General features: G+C 48.8%; 1 protein-coding gene and 1 long non-coding RNA gene across 10 annotated transcripts in view; one reads left to right on the forward strand and one right to left on the reverse strand.

Moving 5' to 3' along the window:
• Nucleotides 1–22,983, forward strand: part of MEF2D (myocyte enhancer factor 2D) — a 45,869-nt gene extending 22,886 nt beyond the window's left edge. For 4 of the 9 annotated variants that reach the window (XM_056816243.1, XM_007482071.3, XM_007482073.3 and 1 more), the window contains exons 2-13: nucleotides 931–1,145; nucleotides 3,713–3,916; nucleotides 4,759–4,896; nucleotides 5,354–5,488; nucleotides 6,707–6,917; nucleotides 7,441–7,497; nucleotides 9,730–9,920; nucleotides 10,474–10,494; nucleotides 12,146–12,275; nucleotides 17,089–17,335; nucleotides 17,603–17,912; nucleotides 18,313–22,983. In XM_056816243.1, the coding sequence (XP_056672221.1) occupies nucleotides 1,092–1,145; nucleotides 3,713–3,916; nucleotides 4,759–4,896; nucleotides 5,354–5,488; nucleotides 6,707–6,917; nucleotides 7,441–7,497; nucleotides 9,730–9,920; nucleotides 10,474–10,494; nucleotides 12,146–12,275; nucleotides 17,089–17,335; nucleotides 17,603–17,912; nucleotides 18,313–18,324 (1,710 nt within the window). In that variant the 5' untranslated portion in view covers nucleotides 931–1,091 and the 3' untranslated portion in view covers nucleotides 18,325–22,983. The remainder of the gene's footprint in view (nucleotides 1–930; nucleotides 1,146–3,712; nucleotides 3,917–4,758; nucleotides 4,897–5,353; nucleotides 5,489–6,706; nucleotides 6,918–7,440; nucleotides 7,498–9,729; nucleotides 9,921–10,473; nucleotides 10,495–12,145; nucleotides 12,276–17,088; nucleotides 17,336–17,602; nucleotides 17,913–18,312) is intronic. The other 5 variants (XM_007482075.3, XM_001374864.4, XM_007482074.3 and 2 more) reach the window with 5 other exon arrangements.
• LOC107651351 (uncharacterized) overlaps nucleotides 1–25,104 on the reverse strand; it is a 77,211-nt gene that overhangs the window by 15,266 nt on the left and 36,841 nt on the right. Inside the window, exon 3 of the long non-coding RNA XR_008916289.1 lies at nucleotides 6,692–11,820. This is a non-coding gene — a long non-coding RNA (uncharacterized LOC107651351). The remainder of the gene's footprint in view (nucleotides 1–6,691; nucleotides 11,821–25,104) is intronic.

Here is a 25,104-nt window from a genome sequence, read left to right on the forward strand (position 1 = left end):
GGCTTGGCCCCAGAGGGCAGAACCAAGAAGTACAAGTCGATGATACCCAAATGGTTCCCAACAGAACCATTAACCAATGGAGTGGGCTGTGTGGATAAGGTAGGGAGTTGCTCATCATTGAAAGTGTCTAGGTGGAGGCCAGGTGACTCCTTGCTGGGAACATAGTAGAGAGAGAATTTGTTTTTACTCATATGCTTGGCCTGACCCCCTGATGTTCCTCCCAGCTCTGAGAGTCCAGGATTCCAAGCTTTGGTTCTGGACCTGGGATCCATTCAGTAATACTCATCTTTGTGTGGCCTAGAACACATTAGTGGCCAAGGTCTGTGGCTCAGTACCCAGACAAAGCCATTTGGGACTGCTGTAGAATAGACTTGGAATTCTATGCAGTGGAAAAGAACAGAAGCCTGGTAGTCCTGGGATGTTCTAGATTGTGAGCAGGATTTGTGGAGCAAACTTGGGTATTGGAAAGAATGCTGACCATGGAATCAGAAGATACCTGGGTTTGAATCTTGCCTCCATCTGACATCAGCTTCTCTCTGCCTCACTTTCCTTATTTGACAGATGTCCTGCCTCATCAGGTTCTTATGACTTTTGGAGTGTACTTTATAGACCTAAAATCACTATGTAAATGTTAGCTTCAGTTATTATTATGGTTGTTATTGAAGTAGCTCTTGGAATAGATGATCTCCAAGGTCCCTTCCAACGAACATTTTGTGACTCCATGTAAAACTTTCCAGAAAAATGTGGGTCCAGGAAATTTTCTAGCAAAATAGAGGAATTTAAGCCTATTTTCATATTGAACATTTACCACATGTAAGAAGTAGATTTGATGCATAATTGCAAGCTAGGCTGGCTGCTTGCTCCCAGCCCAGGTCCCATTGTTGTTCTCCTTTTTCATAGTTCTTCTTTTCCATCCTTCTGCCTGCCCAGGTGGCTGTGCTGGAACTGCCCTTGAGGACCATGAATTAATCTCCTGTGGGGACGAGCCTTTTCATGAGCACACTCTAACACCACCGGCCGGTCGAGGACCCACCTCTCAGCAAGGCCTTCCCCTCCCCACCTCTCCCCAGGGTTGAGGATCTCTGGAGAAGATGGGGCGGAAAAAGATCCAGATTCAGCGGATCACAGATGAGCGGAACCGGCAGGTGAGAGCCATGGTGGGGGAGAGGGGGATGGGGAAGGCTCAGACTAGATCAATGGAAACAGTTAATGGAAAGGGGAGTTCAGTTTGGGGGGTTTCCCAAGAGAAGAGGCATGTATTCATTTCCCCTCACTCTAAATCGTGATACCCTAGGTTTCTAGGTCTTTTCCTAATCCTATTCCCAAACTTTCATGTTGGGGTAAGTCAGAGTATTGTGGCCACATAGGATAAGGCTGGCTGGGGGTGAGGTGGGGGTATAGGTTGGGCAACTTCTCCTCGATCTGTCATTTCAGGAAGGCTACTAGAGAGGCCATTGTAAGATTGAGCTGTAATGAGTAGGGACAGTTGTTTGCTGCCTGCCCCAACATTTTCTCTGCCCCATTCAGAGCACTCTCCAGGTTTACCTCTGTTTCAGGCACTCAAACCTGCCCTTCCCCATACTAATCACTTAGGCCCTGTCTTCCTTTCTTTTCCATCTGAACCAGGGGTCATTGAAATCATCAGCTCTAGACTTTGGGAGGCATTTTGGAGATTATTCCCATTAATTTTATAGATAAGAAGTTGAGACCATCAAAGGTTAAATGTCCTAGGGTCACAGAGGAAGTAAGCAGCAGAGCTGAGATTTGACCCCTGGACCTCTGACTCACAACCTTTTCTTCAGGAAGCCTTTCCAGCCTGATTGCCTGTTAGGAAAAAACAAAAACAGCAGCAGCAAAAACAAACACAAAAAACCCTGAGGGTTTCAGTGAACCGAATCTCCTCCTGCGCCCCTAGTTGTGACACAGGCAGGCAGTCACCAGTACAATCTTAGTGTCATAGAATCCTAGATCTTGAGGCCACTGAGTCCAACCCTCTCATTTTACAGATAAGGAAACTGAGTCCTAGGGAGATGAAGTCATTTGCCCAAGCATCAGAAACAACTTTAACCTTGGTTTCACTCACAACCATTGTACTACAGTGCCCCTTTGAGCTGTATTGACAAGAAAGCTAATGTTCCAACCTAGAGAGGTGATCGTTCCACTGAGCATTGCCCTGCTCAGACTACAAACAGATTCTTGGTTTTAGTTCTGGGTGCCACATTTCTGAAAGAATGCTGATAGGGTCAGCTAGACTCAGTGGATAGAATGTTAACCCTGGAGTCAGGAGGACCTAGGTTCAGACACTTCCTAGCTGTGTCCCCCTGGGCAAATCATTTAACATCATTGTCTAGCCCTTACCCTTCTACCTCAGAATCGATACTAAGGCAGAAGGTAAGGATTTGGGATAGGGGGGTAGGGCAAAGAATGTTGATGAAGGACCAGGAATCTTTAGCCTGGAGAAGAGCAGGTTTATTGGCAGGGGAGAGGCCAGGTAGTTGGGGAAATGTGTTGTTGTCTTTTTAGAGGACTGTTAAGATTGAAGAGTCAAGTCCAACCTAGTACCTATAATTTCTTCTACCACCATCCCAATAAATAGTCATCTAGTCTCCTCTTAAAGACTTCCTTCTCTCTGTGTCTCTGACTTTCCACATGTTTTCGTTACAGCTCTTTCTGTGACTATATCCTCAGAAAAAGAGTTTTAGGATCTGTTCCCTCTGGCCAAGACAGTAGTTCTAGGAGCCATGGGTAAAAGTTTCAGAGAGTCAGGTGTAGAATTAATGTCGGGAGAATGGGCCACCTCAAGAGATGATAGGCTCCCCTTCTCTGATTTTTAGGGAGGAAACTGGGTGACCACTGGTTAGGGACACTGAAGAGGAATTTCTGCTTATGCTAAACTAAATTGCCTCTCAAGTCTTCCACTTTTGAGAGTATCATTCTATTATTCCATGATTCCATGAAAATATCCAACCCTAGGTTCTAACCCTTGTTGCACCTCTGTCATCTTTCCTTGGATTCTGGCATGCTTTTACCTTTGACCCAAGAGGTTCCATCTTTATTCATTTCCAAAACTACATGGCTTCCTGAACCCCAGCAAAAGTATGAATCTTCTCTGTTTCTGTGATTCTGAAGTCTCCTGATGCTCCCTTGATTAGAGGCTCCATTTAGATCTTGTTCCCCTAATAGAAGCTATGTGGTATAGTGGAAAGAGTATGAGATTTGGGGTCAGGAGTGATCTGGTATATGCCAAAGGTCAGTTTCCAACCAGATCTCTTTTGATTGTCTTGGACTCCAGAGCTAGCCCTTTATCCACTCTATTAGACTGCCTCTCTCTCTGCATGCCAATTTAGCCATTATTACTCTGCATTGCTGACAGAGCTGCTCTGTATAAGGAAAATATGAAATGGCTCAGGCTTCCCATGAATTTAAAGTCAAAATAAATCAAACAGATCACACCGAAAATTCTGTTCTGCTATAGGACAGACACTTCATTGTCTCTTTTCCAGGACCTTCATTGCTTTTTTAGCTACCCAAAGTTCCTTTCTTTTAGTGGCCCATGTGTTATCCACTGATTCCCTCAAGATCAATAGGGACAGTACTAATATCCTCATTTTATAGATAAGGCCAGAGAGGTTTGGTGACTTGCCCTAAGGTCAGATAGCTACCTGCTGACTGACTGCTCCTTTTTTTTGTGTTCTCTTCCTGACTCCTCCAGGTGACATTCACCAAACGGAAGTTTGGGTTAATGAAGAAAGCCTATGAGCTGAGTGTGTTGTGTGACTGTGAAATTGCCCTCATCATCTTCAACCACTCCAACAAGCTGTTCCAATATGCCAGCACTGACATGGACAAAGTCCTTCTCAAGTACACAGAGTACAATGAGCCCCATGAGAGCCGCACCAATGCCGACATCATTGAGGTGAGCCCTTACCCCCAGCATCAGCAGGACCTGCTGCTGCTGTCTTCTCTTGAGCCTTCTAAGCCCCACTTTTTAGTGCATCTCTCTCCTTGTGACTTCCTCTCTCATCTCCATTGCTATCTTTGTGACCAACTCTGTGTAGTCATCTTGCATTTTTATCTTCTCCCTCTGTCCCTGTTTCTCCCTCTCTCTGTCTCTCCATGTAGCTATTCCTGGGGCTCTTCTACCTCTGTCTCTATTTCTCCATCTCTTTTGGTCTTTCTCCATGCTTAGGTCTCTCTGTGGAACCACCTCTGGGGCTCCTCTCCCTCTCTGTCATGATTTCTCTGTCTGTCTCCATTCTTGGGTCTCTCCATGTAGCTCTCCCCGGGACTCTTTGGCCTCTTTGTTTCTGTTTTTCAGTGTCTCTGGCCCTCCATGAAGCTGTCTTTATTGCTTTCTCCTTTTCTGACTGTGTCTCACCATGTCTCTCTTCAGATTCCTTCTCCCTTTACTGGGGTGGACCTCAGACTCATATGTCTTAGGGGAAACCCTTGTCTAAAAAGGGCCCCAAATCCAAGATAGAGAACATGAGCCAGTTTTATCCTAATCACTTTCACTCAGAGATCTCTGGATCTCTTTGGAAACCAGGAGAGATGGGGCCCAACCCAATATTAGGACATGGGGGAACCTAGTCCCCTACAGTACCTGCTTCCCTTGTGGCCTCTGGAGCCCAGAACTCTATGTGTTGGGTGGGGGTCCCCATGGTCAGGGTCAGAGGCCCATTTTTTACATGTGGGGGCCTCAGGGGGGAGAAAGAGAGTCTGGGGGCCCTGGACCTCCCTGAGCACTGCCTGTTGCAGACCCTGAGGAAGAAAGGCTTCAATGGCTGTGACAGCCCCGAGCCGGATGGGGAGGACTCCCTGGAGCAGAGCCCCCTGCTGGAGGACAAGTATCGGCCGGCCAGTGAGGAGCTGGACGGGCTCTTCCGGCGCTATGGGGTGAGCCCAGCCCACTCACTGCTCTCTCTGTTTGCTCCCAACCCTCTCCCCTCCTCCACACTCCTTGCCTCCTTCCTCTCCTGACCCAATGCCCTCTTCTTCCCCCCTCTCTTTGCTCACTTTCCTCTTCTCCCTCCCTGACTCCTCTTCTTCTTTATCTCCAAACCCACCCCTACATTTTCCTCTTCCACTGTCCCCCTCCATCCACTTCCTCTCCCCTTCACTATCCCCTCTCTTCCCCTGCCTTTCCCTCCAACCATTGCTCTTCTTTCTTCCTTGGTTCTCCTCTCTCTTCCCTCCTTCTCTTCTTTTCTGTCCCTCTCCAATCCTCCATTCTCACCCCTCCCTGGTCTCCTCTGCCCCCTCTCCCTCACCCCTTCACCTTTTGCCCCCTCTTTTCTTCTCCTTTTCCCTCCTTCTCCCTCCTCCCCTCACCCTCCCCACCCCCTGCCCCCAGGCGCTGCACAAGAAGCACAGGGAATGTGAGAGCCCTGAGGTGGACGAGGTGTTTGCCCTGACCCCCCAGACGGAGGAGAAATATAAAAAGATAGACGAGGAGTTTGATAAAATGATGCAGAGTTATAGACTGGCCGTGAGTAGCCGCATGGAGAGCTGGGGGAGCCTTCCCCCCATGCATGGTGTGGCTTCGCAGCCCCCAATCCCCTCCCCTGGAAAAAAGTGAGGGACAGGGACCTCAGTTCTTAGCCTCATTGGACTTGTGCACTGGAAGGAGCCTTAGAGAACTCATCCTCATACCCTTCATTGTGTAGGCAAGGAAGCTTGGCCTGGGCTTCAGAAAACCTTGGTTCTTGCTCAGAACTCTCCCTAGCCTCACTGGGTGAACATGGGCAAGTCCCTGGCACTCTGAGAGTATGTTTTATCTTCTTCACAATGAAGCCAGACTGGATGCACTTCCAAGGCCTCTTTCTCCAGCTCACAAACTCTGGGGCTCTACAAAACAGGGGCCTAGAATGGCTGTGTGGCTTGGCCAGGGTCTCTCAGGGAGTTAGATGAGCCGAGATGTGACCCAGCTACCCATCTTACTCTAACCTCTGACCCTGGAGCTCCTATGAGAGCTGCTCTCTGAAAGGGGGCTTTGTCAGGAGCTGTGACCTCTGCCTTCAGGTGATCTTTAGTTGTTACCACAACGTTACACAACCAAGTCACTCATCTCAGACAGAGCTTAGGAGAGATTTGGCCCTATGGTGTGAAGGATGAAAATCAGACCCTAAGGAGAAAGAACTCTTTCTCTAGCTCTGGATAGGAAAATCCTGAAATCTCCCTCTGATTCAGAGACCTTCCCCACAGTTTTAAGCTCAGTTTTTGTGGGGGCTTAGAATAGGAGCAGGAGGGACGGAAGTGAGACTGGCAATGAGCTGACTGCAGCAGCAAAGAGACAAGTAAAGTGGGGAGAGATGCTTCTCCTTCTAGTTCCCAGTCCCAGTCAGTAACAGCTCTGTGTGCGTGTGTGAGTTTGGATCTCAACTTGGGGTTCTTAACCAGCTTCCTGTGTGTCCTGCCTGACTGGGGACCTGGCCCACCTCAGCTCTCGGCCCCTAAGCTCAGGGAGGATTAGAAGAATCAGTGACTGTTTCTGTCTCCCAGCAGAAGTTGCTTTTCCTGTCGAGGCCCTAGGGCTCTGATCCAGGAATTTACCTATCACCCTTCTATCTAGTATCATTCCTACTCTTGGATTTAGCTAAGAGCACTGTCACCATCATCCCTGTCCTCAGAGAATCATTCTGGGGAGATGGGCTACAAGAAGGGAGGATCTTTCTAATATCTACCTCCCTACCCTCTTTCTGTCCAGTCTGCGGTTCCAGCTCCAAATTTTGCCATGCCGGTCACGGTGCCTGTGTCCAATCAGAACTCACTTCAGTTCAGCAACCCTGGAGGTTCTCTGGTGACCCCATCACTGGTTACGTCATCCCTCACAGACCCGAGACTCCTGTCCCCCCAGCAGCCGGCCCTGCAGAGGAACAGTGTATCACCAGGGCTGCCCCAGCGACCAGCCAGTGCTGGTGAGTATAGGAAGAGGGGATAGTTCAGGTGCTTTGAGATTTATTTTTAGCTTCCTAGATTGCCCCTCAGCTGAAGAGCCTCTTCTTTTTGCCCTTTCAATGTCTCCTGTGACTCCTTCCCAACTTGGGACTCATTGTTGTAGCTAGACAAGCCTGGTTTCATCACCCCACCTGTGCCTTTAAGGATCTTCCAAGGCCCATCTGCTCTTGTCATTCCTTCCTTCTCCCCCTCTCTAGTTCTGGCCCACCTCCCCTTCCTAGGCCCCCTCATCCTCCCAGCATTGCAGTTCAGAGTTCTGTCCAACAGAATCAACTGCCTTCACTCCCCTGTTGCTGTTCACCCCCTGGATGGGGTTGGGAAGATGGAGAAGTTCCTTTAGTTGGGGAGGGGTTGAAGCTTTCTGAGTCTGTCCTGTCTCCTCCTGCCGCCTCTGGGTTCCTCCTCACAGGAAACTGTGCCAGCACTCTCTACCCCCAAGGCTCAGCGCTCTCCAGTGCCCTTATATTTCTGTTCCTTCCCTAGGGGCCATGCTGGGAGGAGACCTTAATAGTGCAAATGGAGCCTGTCCTAGCCCTGTTGGTGAGTCTTTCTGTTCAGAATTAGGTCTGTGGGGTTCAGGAAGGTTTTCTTTTAGAAGAGAAGAGACAAGTGCCTATAGCAAGAAGAGGAGAGGAAGCTGAGGGCAGAGCTTGGGTGTCTGGGATCGTGGCGGGTCTGAGGAACTTCATGAGGGGAGGGGCCTGTGGGGCCACTGGAAGTCTAAGAACATCCTTATAGCCTCTGTCTGGTGTGGTCTCTTGGCATCTTCTGGTTCTGATCTAGCCCCTTCATTTCCTGGGGTCAGGAGAGACTTGGAGTCAGATCCTACCTCTGATACTTTATTCTTTGTGACCTGGGCAATTCACTTAACTTTTCCTAACCTCCATTTCCATTTCTATAAAATGGAGATGATGATCATACCAATGGTACCTGCCTCGTGGAGTTCTAGAAGACAAAGGAGCTCGTGTTATTAAAAGGGCTTTGTAGCTCTAAAGGACCACATTAAATGTCAGCTATCATAAAAATAAAGTTATTATGACCCGTGTCTGTACTCAGGGAATTTGGAGGAAACAGGTGGGAAAAGTGGTAAGAAAGAAGATTGTATCACATACACACACTATCTCTTTCTCTCCCTCTCTCCTTTCCTACTTTCCCCCTGTACTCTGAAGCTCCATTTTGGAGGGGAATGGAACATTCTCTCACACAGACAAGTTGCGCTGACAGACACAAGCAAGCAGGTGCTTCTTGACACAGAAACAGAAAGAATCAGGAATTCTCTCTCAGACCCAGAAAGGGAAGGCCGCACACTCACAGGTGTGGCCCAGGGACAAGCTCGATTGAATACAGGGTTACATGTTTGGAAGACAGAGAGGGAGGTCTTACCCTCCCCCACCCCATCTTCATCAGCTGTCAGTCCTGGCTGTGGCCATCCCCTCGTCTGGCTCTGTGACTGTGGCCACGAATGTCACGATTGACGTCACCTCCACATTCTTGTCATTCCCAGAGCCTCTCCGAGAATTGGGATAGAGGCAGCTGGAGAGATCTGGGGCTCAGCAGGGAGATAGTGTTCCCCAGGGCGGGCCTGATCCCTTAGCCCTGAGACCCCCCCCCCACCCGAGGTTTAGCCTGGGACACCTTACAGCACCTGGGGGTTGAGGAATGAGCAGAAAAAATCCCTGGGGACCATTTGGCTTCCAGCCTGAGCACAGGGTTGCCAGCCTAAGGGAGGCCTCAGCAGTGTCTTACCCATATGCTGGTGGTGCTTCTGTCCTCTTCTCCCTGAGGACACCGATGACTGGTTTCCCCTGCTTGTAGGGAAGGGAAGGGAAGAGTCAGTGATGGTTGGTGATTATCAGCAGACAGAGCATCATCATTGATTAATTATGCAACCCCTGACCAAGGAATTTCCTGGCTCTGTGCCTTAGTTTCCTCCTCTGGGAAATGAGAGCATGGGATGCCAAGGTCCCTTCAAGTAATGCTGTTCTGTGGCCTTAGTGATGCCAGGGAACAGCCTCAGCCCTGGCCCTGTACTCTCCTGGCCTACAAGTACCCACTCTCTTCCCTGCTAGTGCCCCCCCCCCCAATTCCCCAGGATCTATTCTTACACTTCTGCAGGAGAAAAGGGAAGGAGGTTAGAACCCAGGAAGACCTCCTTGACTAGTCTTGTTATATATGGGTGCCAGGGGTAGACCGAGGGGTGAGAACAGTAGCAGGAGAGAAGCAATGTCCTCTTCCCCTTCCCTCTGCCTTGCCCCAGGAAATGTCATTCCTCCCTACCCCTTGTAGCAGAGGCCTGAATACTTTAACAAGAGCTAATGTTTATATAGCTTTAAAAAATTTACAAAACCTTTTACATACATTTTCTCTTTTAATCCTCAAAACATATCTGGTATATATATTATTATCCCCATTCTGTAGATGAAGAAACCGAGTTCCAGGGAGGTTAGGTTACTTGCTCAAGGTCACTAAATAGCAGAACCAGGAAATCAGAACCCAGGTCTTATTCCAAGCCCAAGATTCTTTGTGCCAGCTCACAGAGTTGTCTCATGGGAAGCACAGTGTTACAGAAATGGATATGCAATTGCCCTTCCTCTCTTCCCTCTGCCTTTCTTCCTCAGGTTAAGAAAGTTCCAGGAAAGGGATCAGAACTTTAAGAATGGATCCAGATTTTTGTGGGAGTATGGGGGGCATGGAGCAAGTTGGCCAATGTGTGACATAGGGCCAGTGGCAGAGGGAAGTATCCACCTACCTTTGAACCTTCCGTTTTTCCAGGGAATGGCTATGTCAGTGCCCGGGCCTCCCCTGGCCTCCTCCCCGTCGCTAATGGCAACAGCCTGAGCAAAGTCATCCCAGCCAAGTCTCCGCCCCCACCCACCCACAGTGCCCAGCTTGGGGCCCCCAGCAGAAAGCCAGACCTTCGAGTCATCACCTCCCAGGGTGGGAAAGGGTTAATGCATCACTTGGTGAGTTGGCCTTGGGAGCTTAGTTGGGGATGGCAAAGGGACAAGAGGGATGGTGCAGACCCTTTGGCAGGGGGATGAAGGGCAGACCGTAACAATGTTTTCTGAGGGAGAAGTTAGAAAAGTGAGGACTTCCTCTGGTTCCCTCCCAGCCAGGGAGAGGTGGAAGTAGGGGTTCTTTCTCCCCACCAAAGAGGACCTGCCTCAGGAACTAATAGAGCAGGTAGGGATGATGTCGACAGAGAGATGAGCTGGAGGCTGCCAAAGGCCAGAATGTCAGAAATCAGTGTTCTTGGAGGGGCAGAGCCTAGCCTCTGATTGGCCTCCCTGACAGACAGACAGACAGACAGACAGGGATAAAATAAGGAAGGACGGAGGGGATGCATCGTCTGAAGTTAGTCACAAAAATCAGAGATCTCTCTCCAGGAAGGGTTGGGGAGGGAGAAGAAGAACCTGCCCTGTGGTGGGAGGAGAAATGTGACCTGAGGAGGAGGGGTAGGAAAGGGGCAGTGAGTGGAGACTGAATTCCCCCTGTTGGTTTTATTTCTACTCCCAGACTGAGGACCATTTAGATCTGGTAAGTACTGGCTCTGTGTGTCTGTGTGAGCCCTGACGGGGCTGTGACTTCAGACTGCCATTCTGACTTAGTGTATACGGACACCTGAATCTCAAGCATGGTGTGTGTTTCTGCATGTGCACCTGGGGCTTGTGTGTGTGTGTGTGTGTGTGTACGTGTGCTATGCATGTATATGGACCTTTCTCCATTCAGCAAACATTGAATAAAATGAGTGCCTACCATATGCATAATGTGAGCAAAACAGAGCTACCCAAGACATAGCCCATGCTCTTTGGTGAGGCTCAGCCACGTGTGCATCTGTGTGCATGGTTGTGTGCACGTGTGTTTATGTGGGAAGGTGGGCTATGTTTGTCTCTATATGTTTGCCTTTGTGCAAATGGTTCTTTGCCATTAGGAAATGTGTCTGTCTCTATGTATTTCCCTGTGGGGCATCTGTGGAAACCCTGTTACCAAGCAACCTCAGGCATCCTTGAGGTTGTGTCCTGGGGCACCCAGAGTAGATGATTAAAGTGGATCATCGACTCTGCCCCAGTCACCTTCCACCCGTCTCCAGCAAAAAGCATGTCCTCATGGGCACAGCAGTGGGAGGGAGCCAGGGGAAATGGGGAACAAAGCCAGAGGCAGGTTCTTCCCTTTCTAGGGGAGTGCAGCCGCCTAACCCTCCCTCATCCCTAGCTTTGGGGGCATGCACACACACACACACACACACACACACACACACACACACACACACACACGCAGTTACATACATGTCTGCAGACACACACACTCACAGTCTGTCACAGCCAGGAGTAGGACAGGGGCTGCTGACTCCTCCTTCCTTTCCTTCCTCCTTCCTTCCTCCTTCCCTCCCTCCTCCCTCCCTCCCCAGCTCCTGACTCGGGGCCAGAGGAGGCTGGAAAAGGCAGGCAGGCTTTGGCGGCGACACGGCGGCAGTTTCGGCCTCAGCGTGGAGTTGGAATAAACAAGTGACTCAGCGGCAGATGGAGTTGACAGCCCCATCCTCGGGACACACACAGACACACACACAGCCCCAGACGCGCGCATGCACACATAACTGCACACACGCCCCATCAGCATTGTTCCACACCCTCTTCCCTCACAAAACTTAGCGTCCTTCTGCCGAGGTGTAAGTTGCAGCGTGAAGGATTGAGGGTAGACAGGACTGCAGAGACGAGAGATGAGACCCCACTGGTGCTGATGGGATAGTGGGACCGGCGGTCCTCCCAGCGTAACCTTCGAGTCTGTGTCTGAGTGTGGCTGCGTCTCTTGTCTGTGTGACGACGTGTTGTGTGCTGCGGCCCTCCCCCGTGTGGGTAGTCCTGCCTGTGGAGACCCAAATCGGAGAGGGTTGGGGGTGAGGCACAGTGTGGAAAGAACTCCTGAGCTTTGGGGTCAGACAAGCCGAATCTGAGACACCGAACACCTCTGGGACCAGGGGCAAGTCATCTCGCGTCTCCAAACCTTCGCTGTCTTCCTTTGTAGAATGATGGGGGGAGATTGGGCTAGGTGATTTCTAGGGTTTCTTTTCCTCACTAAACCCTTGGTCCCCCACAGGGCCTGGTACTGACTTTATGATGAGGGAGGGCCTGGACAGGAGATCACCTCCCATCCCCCTGTCCTCCTTTTGATAGTCGGCTTCTTTCCACAGAACAATGCCCAACGTCTTGGGGTCTCCCAGTCCACCCACTCACTCACCACCCCTGTGGTCTCTGTGGCAACACCCAGTTTACTCAGCCAAGGGCTTCCCTTCTCCTCCATGCCTACCGCCTACAACACAGGTGAGTGCGTCTCTAAACCCATACAGATACCCCCTCATCCAACAGGGCTTTACCAAGTCTTTCCGAGAAGTGGGGGCTGGTGAACCTTGGAAAGAGACAGAGAAAAAGGAGCAGAGTCTCTTTCCTCAGAGTTCTTGGCCTGATGGGGGAAATGGGACACAAAGAAAGGCGATCCAGGTGATCAGAGGGTTGAGAAGTCAGGGATAGCACTGAGTGAGAAGAGGAAGAAATCAGGCTAAAGGAGTTCCCTTGAGGAGGACAGAAAAGCTGGAACAGGGCTGGGCAGAGAGGCCAGAGGAGGGGTGAGGCATAGGCAAGGCTACGGGCAGGTTTATCTGGTTTCCTTGGAAAGTCCAGGCCAGGGGGTCAGAGAAGAGGATGGGAATGAGATTGGAAGGGAGGGTGACTAAGGGCCTAGAGGCTCCAACGATACTGACAGAGGCCTCTAGGTGGAATTAGGCAGATATACCCTACCTCCAGGACTGTGCTGCTCCCAGCTAGTGTAGTACCCACATTTGAGAACAGGTTGTGAAATTCACCTACTATCCTCTCAGTGAAGGTTTGTTGTCTTTCTCTCTGTAGCAGGAGTAACTGGGGCTTCCTACATTTTATCCCAGTAGACTGAAGGTAGTTAAATAAACCTGGAGAAATTAGAAGTGACCTCCACCCCCACTACCCTCATACTTGCATAGGACCCTGTTTGAGATGAGTGCTGGACCAGATGGCCTGTAACATGCTCCTCCTGAGCTCACTAATCCCCTCTATGACACAGCCCACAAGAGCTCTTTCAGCCTGTGCAGAGGGATTTAGAAGGACCTGCTGCCTTCTGAGGCAACCCCTTCCACCTCTGGACTACTCCAGCAAGAAAGATTTTGCTTTTCTGCCACTTAGACCCATTGTTTTGTCCTCTGGCATCAAATAAAATAAAGCGAATCATCCTCTTACTCCAGGGTCCTTCATCACTGGAAGACAATTACCACACTCTTTCTAGTCTTCTCATCTCAAGGCTAAACCTCCCCTAGAAGTGAGCTTCATTTGGCATGATCTCAAGGTTCTTCATTATTCAGGTTGCCTTCCTTTAAACACTTTATCACTGTTAATGAGGCAGCAAGGTAGCACCAGGGGATAGAGCACTGGGTCTCGGGGTCAGGAAGACCTCAGTTCAAATCTGGCCCAGACATTTACTAGCTGTGTGACCCTGGGCAAGTCACTTCACCTCTTTCCATTTCCCCATTTGTAAAGTGATTATAATAATATCTACCTCATAGGGTTGTTGTGAGATCAAATGATATATTTGTAACACGCTTAGCACAGTGCCTGTCACATAGTAGGCATGATATCAGTATTTATTCCTTTCTTTCCTTCCTCACCTTTCTGGAAATGTCATTCTCAGAACTGAACATAGTATTCCAGAAATAGTCTGATGCAGGTAGAGTACGGTGGGACCACTGCCTCTCTCAAGTTGGACACTATCCTCTTAATCAAGCCCAGGATTGTATTGGCTTCCTTACCTGCCATAACTCCCTCCCTCCTCTTATACTTTCAGAATTGATTTTTTTGAAACCAATACCAATCTATCCCTACTAAATTCCGTATTACGAGATTCAGCCCAATGCTCAAGTCGGAGGGGGATCAACCAATACCAGCCTAGCCCACTGACTTTTAAAGAATATATATCTAGTGCCAAGACTAGCTTTTATTACTTTAAATGTGTAAGGAGAAAAAGAAGTAAACAAAAACTAATGGCATTATATATTCAGCCTTAGGGCCAATTTACAGACCCTGCTCTAACCTGTGAGCACTGGGTATCTTCTATAGTAAAACAAAAAAATACTGCCTTACAATAATAAAATCTCAGGAAGCATTCCCTATAGTGTCCTTTTGATACAAACACCCTCCATAAGGCGCTTCCACGCAAGCCAGCGTAACCAGATTCAGATCAAAACCCATAGGAAGATTGGTAACCCTGCAAGGGTGGGGGTCTAGAGTTTGAGATTTGAATGAGAGAATCTGAGACCAAATCCTCTTATTGTTGGTGTCTGTAAATAGTTTGCATGTGTGTAAAAGTGTAAACGTAAGCTTGCCGACTTGCTCTCTGGATCTGCTCCAGCTCACCAGTGCCCTTCCTAAAATGTGCAGCAAAGCCATCTCCATGCTGATTAATGATAGGGTAACTGCAAATGCTTGCACTTTGAAAGCCCTCTTCATGAACTCAAGGTGGGCCTTTGCTCTTCCAGTGTGGTCATTGCCAAAATCTTCAAAGGATAAGAGGGCTGGGTGCTATGAAGGGCCCTAAGAGTCATGTGATGCTGCAGCTTGACAATAGCTTAGAGATCCTCTTATCTAGCCCCTCATTTTTGCAGATGAAGAGACTGATGCAGAAAAGCAAAGTGACAGCCCACACCCTGGCCTAAAAGGCTGGGTGGAGGAGGGTCCCTTTTCTGAGCTTGTCTCCCAACTCCCTGGACACTACCACAACAGTAGGCCTCAGTTTCCTCCTTTGTCAAATGAGGGGACTGGGTTAGCAGATATTTAAGGACTCTTTCAGTGCTAATGATCTGTGATTCCTCCTGGCTGGTGAGTGTGAGCTGGTGCCAGAATGCCCATCTTCCTATGCCTGGTCTGGGACTTTCCCCATAGTAGCAGGCTTGATAAAGCTAACCATTGGGATTTATCTTGTCTTTCACATATTGGAGTTTCCTTTAGAGTAAGGGATAGGGACTGGACCTGTGAATTCATTGGTATGGAAAATCCCTCTACTAATGCATATCACTCCAAGTCCTAGAGAGTTGCCTGGACTAGCTCTGATCACTTATATGCCTCATCCAAGATCACACACAGGAAATTTACTTCAAAGTGAGACTTGAACCCAAGTCTTCCTGGTTTCACAACCAGCTTTCTCCTCTAAGACATTAGGTTTATATCTGGATACTAGATATAAGGCCTCTGTTTTTCTCATAATCTTATTTCTGTTTTCTTCCATTTAAGGTGGGGTTGAATATTAACTAGTATCAATAAAATGGAAAGGATTTTAGGCAAATTCATTCAACTCTTGTCTCTCACTGTAAAATGAAGACTAATAATGGATAGATGTAAGTAATATAGAATCTGGGCTTTCTCCTTGCACCCCAGCCAGGAGATGGAAAATTTCACACATATATAAATGAGAAAGGAAGTGACTGTGATATACTTGAGATGACTTCTCTTAAAGATTAAAGGGAACTAAACAACAGCAGAAGTGTAAACAAGACTCCACTGAATTTGCTGATAGTTGTTCCCTGTTTATAGACATTGGCCCAAATTCAAGTTCTATCTTCAAGTCTTGCCTAAATTCTGGCTGAAATCAACATTAGCCAATAGAACTCAGTATTAGCTAAATGGATCTTCTGGGAAGAACAGACCAAAACTAACCAAATGTGTGACCTTTGGCCCAGCATTTCTGCTTTTGGGGCTCTCCTAATTCTTTGTATTAGCTTAGGAAACAAACCACATGAATGTCCCTTTGCAGCCTAAAACTGTGTGAGTAGCATTCATTTAATGTAGGTGCTGGAGACACAAAGGCAAAATAAAAACTGCCCTGTGCCTTCAGGGATCCTCGCTTGGGGAACAAGGAGGAGGGGAATAGTGATCCAACACCAAAATCAATCCATGTCCCCCTGAGCAGAAACGATCAGGGGAATCAGGAGGAGGTCAGATGTAAGCCGAGCACTGAAGCATCCCGGGAGGCAGAGGCCAGGAAGGGTGTTCCATGCCATGCCAAATAGGAGGCTTTGGCAGTTGTTCAGGTGGAGGTTGAAGAAGGCCTAAATTAGGGTGGTTATAGTGTCATTGGAGAAAAGGGGACAGATATAAGAGGGATGGTAGAGGCAGAATAGAAAGGACAGGGCAATTAGTGTGATAAAAATATGAGATTGCAAAGGAATGGTCAGGGACAACTCTAAGAAGATGCATCTGGGTCGCTGATACCCTCAGTAAAAAGGGGCAAGATTAGATGAGGAAACAGTTTAGAGGGCGAAATAGTGAATTCTGTTTCCAACATTGAGTTTATAGGTCTAAAGGACATCCTGGTGGAAATATACATCTTACTGAGTAATTATTTTGTCTTTTAGTGTTTTTAAGAATGAGGCATGTACACATTTCTGGCTAATGTTGAGATTGTCTGGATAATATTAGTAGAAGCTAGGATATAGACATTGATCCGGTATATAGTGTAGTGGAAAGCAGCCATTCTCAAACTTTGTGTGCTTGCACAATGTTCTTAGCTCAACTTTTTACCTCATTCAATTTAATTCACCTCAACAAGTATTTACTAAGTACTTCTAGGGCACAAGGCAATGTGCTAGGAAACAGGAAGACAAAGGTAGAAATAAATGAACCTCCCTTGCCTTCATGGAGATCATATAGTCTGCTCATCTGCAAAGTGAAGCTATCTCCACCTTATGTGTCTGAAGGTGAGGGGCTGGGCCCCTCTGACCATGAGAAGGATGATGATGATAGTAACTTACATTTCCGTAGTGAATTTTTTTTAAACACTTGTTTAGTCTTGGTAACAACTCTTAAGATAGAAGGGCAAGGACTAGGCAAATAGGATTAAGTGACTTGCCTAAGGTCACACAGTTAAGAAGTACCTAAATTCAGATTTGAACCCAGACCCTCCCATCTCTGAGTCTGCTGAGCCACTTCAAAGCCTCTGCAAGCTCCTTTTTAGACCTTCATCCCCTTCACCTTTTCTCTGGCCGGTGGCCAGGCTCCCTGACTGCCTTTTCTCTGTGGCCATTGGGCTTATCTTTCACTATTCTTCCCTTCTCTGCAGATTATCAGTTGACCAGCGCAGAGCTCTCTTCCCTCCCAGCTTTCAGCTCAACTGGGGGGCTGTCGCTAGGCAACGTCACTGCCTGGCAACAGCAACAACAGCCACAGCCACCCCAGCAACAGCCACAGCCACCACAACAACCACCACCACAGCCACAGCCCCAACAGCAGCAGCAGCCGCCGCCACCGCCGCCGCCACCACCACAGCAACAGTCCCACCTGGTCCCCGTGTCTCTCAGCAACCTAATGTGAGTATTGTTCTTTGTGGATTTTGATAGGGGAGGGGACAGCCCAGAGAGTTCATGCCTGGCCTCAAAGCCAGACTCCCCAGCTACAGACAAGAGATCTGACTGGCCAGAAAACTAATCTTTGTTTCCTTTTTCTCCCTACCTGACCCTGTCTCTCCCTCTTCTCCCCTGTGTCCCATCCTCCTCACGCCTCATTCCTTCCTAACTCTATTCCCTCAACCTCTCCATCATCCCTTTGTGGCTCTTCCCCCTCCCCCTGGCCCTTAGCCCGGGCAGTCCCTTGCCTCACGTTGCTGCAGCCCTCACCGTCACCACCCACCCCCACATCAGCATCAAGTCAGAGCCGGTGTCCCCGAGCAGAGAGCGCAGCCCAGCACCACCAGCCCCTGCCCCCTTCCCAGCCCCAGCTCGGCCCGAGCCTGGGGATGGCCTCAGCAGTCCTGCCAGTGCATCCTACGAAGCTGGGGAGCGGGATGACGGGAGGGGTGACTTCGGGCCTACCTTGGGGCTGCTCCGTCCAGCCCCAGAGCCTGACACTGAGAGCTCAGCGGTGAAGCGGATGCGGCTGGACACCTGGGTAACGTGACCTTTTCCCTTTATCTGGGTGGTCCTCCCTCCCATTGCAGTGTTAGCCCATTCCCTCCTGTCACATCAGGGACTTCATCAGTTTGCTTTCTTTGTCCCCATCTCATAGACTTCCCTTTGAAAGTTCTTGAAATCCTAGCTTCCATCCGTCCCTCTCACCGAAGCATCAGCTCTTCCCAGTCATCTTGCTTGCCCTGCCCACCCCCCCATGCGTGTGAAATTCATCTCCCTCCCGTCCTCCCCAGAAAGCTCTTGTCTAATCTCCATCCCTTCAGAGCTGACCTCTCCCTAAGAGGCACAGTCACATCCTGGAGCAGGGTGGGGACTTGGGGAGGGGCGCCCCAGACCCGGCACTCCCTTATACCTTCCTTCTACATCTCCTCTCTCTACAGACATTAAAGTGATGAAACTCCCCCTCCTCTATCAACCTCCCTCTTGAAGAGTTGACAATCTCACCGCCCCTCCCAGTCCCGGGCTCCTCCCCGCTCGACCCCTAGTTCCTTTCTCGTGCTCCGTGTCCTGTTGACGGTTACATTTGTGTATAATTATTATTATTATTATTATATTATTATTATTATTTTTTTAATTTGAACTCTCGCTTCTGGGAGGGGGAAGCATCCCCTTCTCTTTCTTCTCCCCTCTGTTTTCATGGGGGGGAAACACTCTTTTTTTGGGGGGGATAATTTGCACGTTGTACACATATGCTGCAGGGGGGGAGGGGGGACCCCAAAAAAAAGACTTTGGGATGGGGCAGAAGCCGAGCCCTGCATGTGGAAACCTCCCTTCACCCCCATCCCCAAGAGAGAGGAAGTAACCAAAAAAAACCCCATAAAGTGAACTTTGAAACCCCAGAACTTAGTTTAGACCTGGGGGATGTGGGTTGGATGCCTGGGTCAACACTGTTCTGCTTGTGCTGCAGGGCCTCAAGAGGGCTGGCTGGAGTTGGGGTTAAAATCCCCATGGGGCTCTGCCTCTCCAGTGCTATTCAGGATGTTCCTAGGCTGCTTAGGTATGGGGTGAGCACTCAGGCCTGGAACTCCAAAATAATTCCCATCCGTCACTGATTCATGTGTAAGCTGCATTTTCCAAAACTAAGGGGCAGGGGGTCGAGTTGAAGTTGTAGTGTAGGGGCAGCTGGCCCTGGCATCCAGGAGATATCATCTCGAATGCTGGGAAGTCTAGTGTTGGGTGGGATGGAGAGAGACAACCTCCCCACTGACGCTGCCACTCTCTACCGGACTGGGAGGAACTTTGGAGTCTCTCCCTCTCTACAAATGGAAGAGGGTGGGGATGGAATAGGGGGCCACCTCATAGCACAGTGGGTGTGGGGCAGAGATGTGGGATACCCCTTCCTTAGGCATTAGTGGAGGATCCTGGTGGTGGAAAGAGAGGAGGTCCTCTTTTCCCTCCTCTGGGGTCTTCTTCTAAAATATACAGTGCAATAGCATCCCTTCCCTCACTCACCTCTTTCACTCTGGCTCCCTAATTTCCGACCCCATCCTTCTGCCCGTGGTGCTGGCCTATAAAATTAAGCCTCAACCTGGAGGGGATGGGGCAGAGCCAATCTTAATTACGCTGGTAGAACCTGGGAAAGCAACTGAGGATGGTGAGCATCTGCTACCCTTCCTCCTTCTCCGCCTGGACCCTCACCCTAGCAGTCCCAGACTGGCTTAAGGAAAGGCTAACTGGGATATTAGGAGGACCTGGGCAACATCCGTAGCAAGAGGGGTCTGTTAGGGTCAGGGAAGATCAAGATATCCTTTTATCATGGAAGTTGTGGAAAGGGGGAGGGACATATGCCCATTTCCCCAATCACATATGATCATGCACCAGAGGCCTGGGCCCCAGGAGAACCCACATTTTCCCAGAGACAGGGTATGAGGTGGGATGGAGCAAAGCTGCCAAGCCTCACTTCCAGTTCTAGCCATGTCCTAGGGTGTGCCCACTTTCTTAGCCTCGATGCACCTTGGCCCTCCTCTCCTCGAGCCCCACCTCCCCATCCCCACCAGCTTGCTACCTCCTGCTCCCTACCACCATCACCACCTCCTCTCCCCCCCAACTCCCCTTTGCCACCACACCCCATCTTTCCCTCGGCTACTGTAATTGTAAATAGCAACTTTGGAAATGTTGGCTATGTAACAGTCCAGGAAACTGTTTTTTTGTTGTATTGATATGAAATGAAATTCTATTTTTGTCAAAGTATATTGTAATAATAATGACTCTGAAACGGCCCGTAGTGTACAGATGAGATTGTTCTTCTACTGTTGTTCTTGCCCTCCTCTCATCCCACTTTTGCCCCTTTTATTTTCTCCCCAGATGTGTGAAGCTGGGGAGAGGGGGGGCAGAGAGGGAGCCAGAGCCGGAGGCCCTTGGATCTTTGGCTGTATCTAAGATCATTAGGGAGCTGGGAGGAGTCCCCCAGCGTCTCCCACTTCCATACCTACTCATAGAGGTAAAGGGGACAGTGGAGAGTGCTGGGTTGTCTTCCCCATTCTTTCAGACATTGATGCTTGGCTTGTGCCCTCAGTGCCCAAGGGCAAGGGGCTTTGTCTTGGGTCTCTCATCAGAATTGAAACATAGAGGTAGCAGAAGCCTAATTCTATTGACTATTTACCCACCTCAGAGACCTAGCCATTTGCAGTATTCTGAAACTCATCATGGGGAGGAACCTGAAGCACAGAGAGAGAGAGAGAGAGAGAGAGAGAGAGAGAGAGAGAGAGAGAGCTCGAGCGTGTGCGTGCGTGCGTGCGTGTGGTGTGGTGTGTGTGTTAGTGGGTGCATACACGTCTTTGTATGTGTTTGTAAAGTTTGTAAAGCTGTCCAGCATTTCAGCTTCTGATCTTCCCAACTCTGTTCTCCCAAAAGTCCTTCATCACCATATTTTTTTCTTGCTGCAACCAGCTCTTTGTTCACTCATTTATTAATTCAGTAAGCATTTTATTAAGCACTTATTGTGTACCAGATGCTGGGAGAGATACAAAGTTTAGAAAAGGCAAGATCCCTGTCTTTCTGGACCTCACATTTCCTCTACTCAGAGAGTCATCTTTACTTGCTAAATTATAACACTGATTATTTTTCTATGTCCATTTTTAAGGAGGATTTTGCGGCTGGTCCCGCCTGGCTTTCTCATTTGGTCCTGTCTTTCCAACCTTACCCCCAAGGAATTGTCTTGCTCCAGCTAGCCTGGGTTCTTTTCTGTCTCCCAAGCATGTCTTGGATTTTCTTACCCCTCTACCCGTGTTCATCCTTGGAATGTGCTGTCCTCTCCCAGAGTCCTCCCTTTCCCCCAAATTGAGATCCAAATGGTCCTATCTCCTGAATAATTCTGAGGTCTCAGTGATTGTTCCCTCCTTATTCCTTTAGAGCAGTGGTTCTCAAACTTTTTGGCCTCTGGATTTTTAAAAATTATTAAGGACTCCAAAGTTTTGTTTAGGTGGTTTATACTCTCTCTCCATCTTTACCATAATAGAAATAAAAACATCTTAGTGTTATTATGAACATTGCTTTGACCACATGATCTCTCATGAGAGTCTGAAGACCCCAAGCCACACTTGGAGAATTGCCGGCCTAGAGCATATTGTGCCACCCTGCTGTAGCACCCCCCCCCCCCCATGCCCATCTTCCTAGTTAAGGGTATCTTATTTATCTTTGTCTCCAGCCCTGCCCTCCCACCCTTACTCATAGCCCAGTACCTCCCCTTTTTTGGGCCAGACTTACCTCCTACCTGGCTCCATCCTGCTCTCCTAGGTTGAGCTACCCTACCACTAAATACCCCAGGGAATCCTTCCTTTCCTCTCCCCTCCGTGTGTGTGTGTGTGTGTGTGTGTGTGTGTGTGTGTGTGTGTGTGTGTGTGTCTGGGTGTGTCTGGGTGTGTCTGGGTGTGTCTGTGTGTGGTGTGTCTGTCTGTCTGTCTGTCTGTCCCTGGCCCTGACTGTACAGTGTTTTGCCTTATGTCTTACAGTGGCATTTCTGATGTTGGATAACTCTGTGTATGGATATGAGGGCACCCCAGTGTATTAGCCAGGTGTGTGTGTGTGTGTGCACGCGTGCGCAAGGTTGTGCGTGTTTGGAGATTTTTAAGGGGGAGATGCTATATGATTGTGTGTCTGTTACATTTCTGCAGTTCAGTATCTCAGTGTTTATTACAGGACTTTCCAGCCAGATTAGCAATCCCCCTTGGAGCCTGGCCCTTCTCGGTGGCTTGGTGACTCCCCTCCATTAGCCAAACTCACACCTCTTCCTAGCCCCTCCCCCAAGAACTGGGCATTTGCCAAAGCAACCACTGGAGACAGCCAACACCCCTCACCTCCACCCTCCAATTTTTAGACAGCTATCAGGGAAGACGGGTGAGAGGAACCCCCCCCCAACAAAACACCACCACCCCTTACAACAGTGCACTAAATAGAGCGGTGAGACCGATCCCCAATCCTAATCCTCCCCACCTTGGACAGAAAGGAAGCAATGCACTTCTCTTACTGTTTATTTATTTGTTTGGAAAGGCAGAGATGATGTAAAAGTGTATCTAGAAATATCTATATCACTATATATTTTTAACTGACTCTTCAAGATCCCTTGAGGGGGTAGGGGCGAGTTTAAGGTTCCATTGGGGGGGTGGAACCTGGGAACTCCTAGCTTTACCTTCTGCCCCCCTCCCTTGAAACATTGGTAGGAGGGATGGGATTGGGTGGGGCTGGACTGTTTTTGATGGAGAATCTGGATTCTCTTGTGTCCCTCCCCAGCCCCCATCTAAGGGGTGTGGAAAACTCAAGGAGGAATTCCACCCTCTCCCCAACCCTCTCCCCACTCCCAAACCTGACAATCACCCACTCCCCTATGGCTCTGACTGGGTCCTGGGGGCGGGGGGAGTCGAAAGTGTGTGGCTGTTGATTTGTTTTCAATATTTCTTTCTGTGCTGTATGGTGATGCTTTCTTGGTATTCTACACAATAAGAAAAGACAAAAAAGTCCTCAAGTTCTTATGAGTTTTGTTTGAAAACTCTTTCACTATATTTGTTGTAAAGAGGTTTACTATTAAAAGAAAAAAAAATACACGTTTCTGATAACTTTGGTTTGGTTCATTGACTTCTTTGGTTCAATCGGCTGGATGCTGGTCTTGCCTTCCAAAGCTGCTCTAGCCCATTAGACAGGAGGGCCCAAGCATGGCAGCCTTCCCCGACCAGGGAGAGTGAGGCAGTTAGATGGCACAAGAATGTGCAGGTTGTCTAAGATGGGAGCCCCTGGCCCAGAAGACTTGCATTCAGATCCTGCCACTGTCACTGGCACAGTGACCTGGGGTAAGTCATTTATTTTCTTGGCATTTCAGTTATTTCGCTTGTAAATGGCAGGGGAAAGGAGGAAAAGGTTGGGCTTTAAGATCTCTTCCTTTTACCTCTAGTATTTTGGGCTTTTTTTTAGCAGCACAGAACTATGATACTCCTGGGGGGGCAGCTGGATAGCTCAGTGGATTGAGAGCCAGGCCTACAGATGGGAGGTTCTGGTTCTAGGTTCAAATCTGGCCTCAGACACTTCCCAGCTGGGTGACTCTGGGCAAGTCACTTGACCCCCATTGCCTAGCCTTACCACTCTTCTGCCTTGGAGCCAATACACAGTATTGACTCCAAGACGGAAGGTGAGGGTTAAAAAAAGAGATACTCCTGGGTCAGAGGCCAGTTCAAGATTTTACTTCTGATTTAAGAATTCATAGCAAGTCCTTCAACTACCTGATGTATCCCGGTATCCCCTAATACATGGTTTCATATCCTTACCCAGCTACTTGTCAGCTTTACTGAGTGGTGGATGGGGCTGTGGGTTCCTTCTTATGAGAATAAAAAGGAGATGGGAACATGTGAGGGCACCTGGATGTAGCAAAGAGTCTCAAGTAGACACACTGAAGGAGTCCAGGGTGACTGTGATTTAAATTGGACAAAAGAGGCGATTGGAAATAACTGATGGAAAGGGAAGTAAGGAGAAGCTAAGACTACCAGAGAAGATAGGGAGGATGGGTAGCCACGTGTAACAAGGGAACCAGGATCTCCTGGTGGTGTCAGGACAGACTGAGACTTCAGAAAACCCCATGGTGAGAGAAAACAAGTGCTTTCTCCTTCCTATGGATCACCTGGTAGGAATCTGGCTACGTGACTAGGTCAGTCCCCAGTCTCTGAGGGGGAGTTGACATTTGTTTTGTTACATTCTGATGTTGAGGCCTTTGAAAGATGAGGAAAGGCAAGAAAGAGGCTATTAAAAAATGAGGACTTTGGAGTTCATAGATTTTGACATTGAGGACCTGAGACAGCATCCATTCTATTTTATACCCGAAACTCTTTCTTTTTTTTTTTTTAAACCCTTGCCTTCCCTCTTGGAATCAATTCTGTGCATTGGCTCCAAGGCAGAAGAGTGGTAAGGGCTAGGCAATGGGTGTCAAGTGACTTGCCCAGGGTCACACAGCTGGGAAGTGTCTGAGGTCATAGTTGAACCCAGGACCTCCTGTCTCTAGGCCTGGCTCTCAATCCACAGAGCCACCCAGCTGCCCCTGAGGCTCTTTCTTTTATCTCTTTGAACAATAAGCTTAGTAATAATATCAGTGGATCAAAGGGTACAGCTTAGTCATTTGGGGGGCAGAGTTCCCACACTTTCTAGATTGGCTAGACCAATTCACAGCTCAGTAGACAGTGTATTCATAAATGCCTGGGGTCACCCAGCTAAGAAGTATCTGAGATCGGATTTGAACCCAAGTCCTCCTGACTCCAGGCCTGGCTCTCTCCATTGTGCCACCTAGCTGCCCCTGTTGTAACAGTTTTGAGTCCTCTCACCATAGTGGTCATCCTCTTCTAGACATACTCTAGTTTATTGGTGTCCTGCCTAATAAGTGGTGACCAGAACTGAATACAGTACTCCAAATTTAGTCTGACTTTGGCAGCACACCATGGGACTCTCAGCCTCCCTCATCTTGTCCTTGAATCCATGATCTCACCAATAATGTATTCCCCACACCCTAGATTTCCGCCTATCTAGACCATATCGTCTGGCACAATACCTGTTTTTGAAGGTGTCATGCCACAATTTGGAATCCTGCAGAGTTTGCAGGTCTTTCCCCCCCTTAAACACGATATTAGCCCCATTCTGGATCTGCGCACAGTGGTGGACTTGACTCTTCTATCGATTAAATGTCATCAAAGTCAGCTTGG

Source organism: Monodelphis domestica, chromosome 2 (assembly GCF_027887165.1).
Source record: "Monodelphis domestica isolate mMonDom1 chromosome 2, mMonDom1.pri, whole genome shotgun sequence".
Classification (NCBI taxonomy): Eukaryota; Metazoa; Chordata; class Mammalia; order Didelphimorphia; family Didelphidae; genus Monodelphis; species Monodelphis domestica.